Raw genomic sequence first — 2,911 nt, forward strand, 5'->3', positions numbered from 1 at the left:
AAGTATGATCTAAGCCTGTTGTGAAAGTGACTTCCATATCACTTTTCGAGCAAGTTTCACAACACGCTTACATCACACTTCACAATGTGCCAACATTCACAGCTGGACAATTGGTCGGAAGTGATGGTTTATAGTTGAACAAGTTTATTTATTTTTTTTTTTACATACACATTTCATTTCAGAAGGCATTGATTCATCTGGGGTTGTATGGATCATCGTGTTTATTTTGTGTGGTTTTTGAACTTCAGCTTTGAGGAACCCATCCACTTTAATTAGATGGATTGTTTTTTGAGTGTTCCACAGAAGAACAAATGTTATATACACCTGAGACAGGATGAGGCAGTAGCATAGCCACGAGGGATTTTTCTGGGTAGCCCAGATTTCTGATTGCTTATTACTCTGATAGATTGTGATGAAGAAAATGATGCTTAATAGTCATCTCTGTGGTGGACGCGCAATATAGGCCTACACATTTCATACGGTTTAGCCTACATAATCTGAGAATATTTCTTTTCTATTTGAATTGGTACAATATTAAAACATTTAGCATTCTATAGGTATATTTCTCATGTCTCATGAGGCAACAGAGTTTCGGTTCATTTTCGACACGCTTAAGTTCACTGGGACTGAGACGGCAGAAATAGTATTCTGTTTGGTTTCATTATTTTATAGCACACAAAGTTTTGTTGTTATTGTGAGTGTACACAAACAAATGTAGACTCTTCACAGATTGAAACGATGTAATTATTCTTGCCTGTATGACCAAAAATGACGGAGTATTTTACGTGCAAGTGATCGCACTGGCACCTCCATGTTAACTGTCAAGCGCGCTACTATTGTGTTGCCTGTGTGTGTGTGTGCGTTTTTGTGACAAATGAGGACATACATTTGTATAATGACAAGGGTATGACATAGGTATTACAAGGAGAAGGTGACTTTTCAGGAAGAGATAGAGGGGACTTGTATTTGGCTTGTTCAGTTACATGTTATACCTATCTGTGCAATACAGTGGAATACTACAATAAGTTTAGTATACCACCCATATTAGTCAAACATTTATATATATATATATATATAAATTACAATTCTGACTACACCACTGGCATGAGGGGGACCAAATGATGAGAGAATTGTCTATGGTTGGGTTAAGTATCCAGAATAGCTGGAGAGAGCTGAATGACTAAATAGCCTTTGCTGAACATAATGCATGAATTATGACACACTCAATAAATGTATTGTACTTAATATAAAAATATTCTTGAAATCATGAAGGCTCACATAAGATTAAGACTCCAGTCTCATCAGTAGTCTAATAACAAAATGTTTACTTTATTTTACTTTATTATTGCACTTTATTTTTGTGTCCTTATTACGTCACATATACTTACTACGGTAAAATCTATAGTAAACTAACCCTGAACCAAACCATATCCCTAACCCTAGTAAATACATGTTGTAAATTAATATTACTTAATACTTACTTGTGTAATTACGACAATAAATTGTAACTAAAACTAATTATTCTACATGTAGCATGCAGTCTAATGGTGGCTGGCATACTGAGACCACATGACCATGAGTGTGAATAGTGCATTTTTACATTTTCACAAACAAAGCATACCTAATAAGATGCAGTTATGTAATGTATTGTCAAAATAGTCAAAATTCAAAAATCTGAATAAGATTCCAATAATAATTGTACCTGAATGAAGAGGACTCATGATAGCAGCAGGGACCATGTCTGGGAGATGTAGTTTTTTGTTGATTTAAACCAAGGCGAGGAGGAGGAGGAGGTTAGAGGCCAACTAGGCATGACAAAACACCAATGCCTTCCCTTCAAGTTGCTCCCACCCCCTCTGCAATTAAAATGAGAGTGAATGTGACCACAGCACAAACTCCCTGCAAGAAGGCGTTACAGAGGCTAAAGGCTAACAACAAGCAAGAGGGGGTGTGACACAACATGCTGTGAACATGACCTCTGTGAGTCAGCTTTAAAAGTTGGAGAAACTCATTTTCCAGTAGAAAGAAAAATTAACAGTAGAAAGCAAAACTCTGTATCTTCAACAAATGTAACAGGAGCTCAGAGCCCGTGTCTCCTGAGTTTCAGCATATTAACTTTAATTTGTTTTGAAACATAAGTTATCTAACTCAGAGCGCGGGCTTCAAGTATAACTCGTTTGAAGTAATGGTGCTTCATATAACATTATCCAAAGAAACAAGTGTTAATGATAAATCCCCTGTGATGTTTGTACTGGCTACTGTATACAGGTTACCAGGGCACCATACAGACTTTATTAAAGAATTTGCTGATTTTCTATCAGAGTTAGTGCTGGCTGCAGAAAAAGTCTTAATTGCTGGTGATTTTAATATCCATGTTGATAATGATAAAAATGCATGGATCAGCATTTCTAGACATTCTGAGCTGTATTGGGGTTAGACAACATGTGTCAGGTCCAACTCATTGTCGAAATCATACTCTAGATTTAATACTGTCAACATGGAATTGATGTTAATGGTGTTGAATTTCTGCAGCAAAGCGATGACATCTCAGATCATTATCTAGTCTTGTGTAAACTCCATATAGCTAAAACTGTAAGTTCTACTCCTTGTTACAAGCATGGTACAACCATCACTTCAACCACAAAAGACTGCTTTGTAAGTAATCTTCCTGATTTATCTCAATTCCTCAGCATATCCAATAGCTCAGAAAAACTTGATGATGAAACAGAAACTATTGACTCTCTCTTTTCTAGTATTTTAGATATGGTTGCTCCTTTACGCTTAAGGAAGATTAAGGAAAACAGTTTGACACAGTGGTATAATGAGCACACTCGCTCCCTAAAGAGAGCAGCTCGGAAAATGGAGTGCAGCTGGAGGAAAACAAAACTAGAGGTATTTCGTATTGCTTGGC

The 2,911-nt window shown here is 36.6% G+C and overlaps 1 protein-coding gene across 2 annotated transcripts in view; it reads right to left on the reverse strand.

Moving 5' to 3' along the window:
• stox2a (storkhead box 2a) overlaps window positions 1-2,911 on the reverse strand; it is a 50,652-nt gene that overhangs the window by 26,805 nt on the left and 20,936 nt on the right. Inside the window, exon 1 of one of the 2 annotated variants that reach the window (XM_016563790.1) lies at window positions 1,703-1,724. The exons of the other annotated variant lie outside the window; for it this stretch is intronic. Within the exon in view, the coding sequence (XP_016419276.1) occupies window positions 1,703-1,721 (19 nt within the window). The 5' untranslated portion in view covers window positions 1,722-1,724. Of the gene's footprint in view, window positions 1-1,702; window positions 1,725-2,911 lie in introns of those variants that run through there. 2 annotated transcript variants of the gene reach the window in all.

Source organism: Sinocyclocheilus rhinocerous, unplaced genomic scaffold (assembly GCF_001515625.1).
Source record: "Sinocyclocheilus rhinocerous isolate Xijiao unplaced genomic scaffold, SAMN03320098_v1.1 scaffold590, whole genome shotgun sequence".
Lineage (NCBI taxonomy): Eukaryota > Metazoa > Chordata > Actinopteri > Cypriniformes > Cyprinidae > Sinocyclocheilus > Sinocyclocheilus rhinocerous.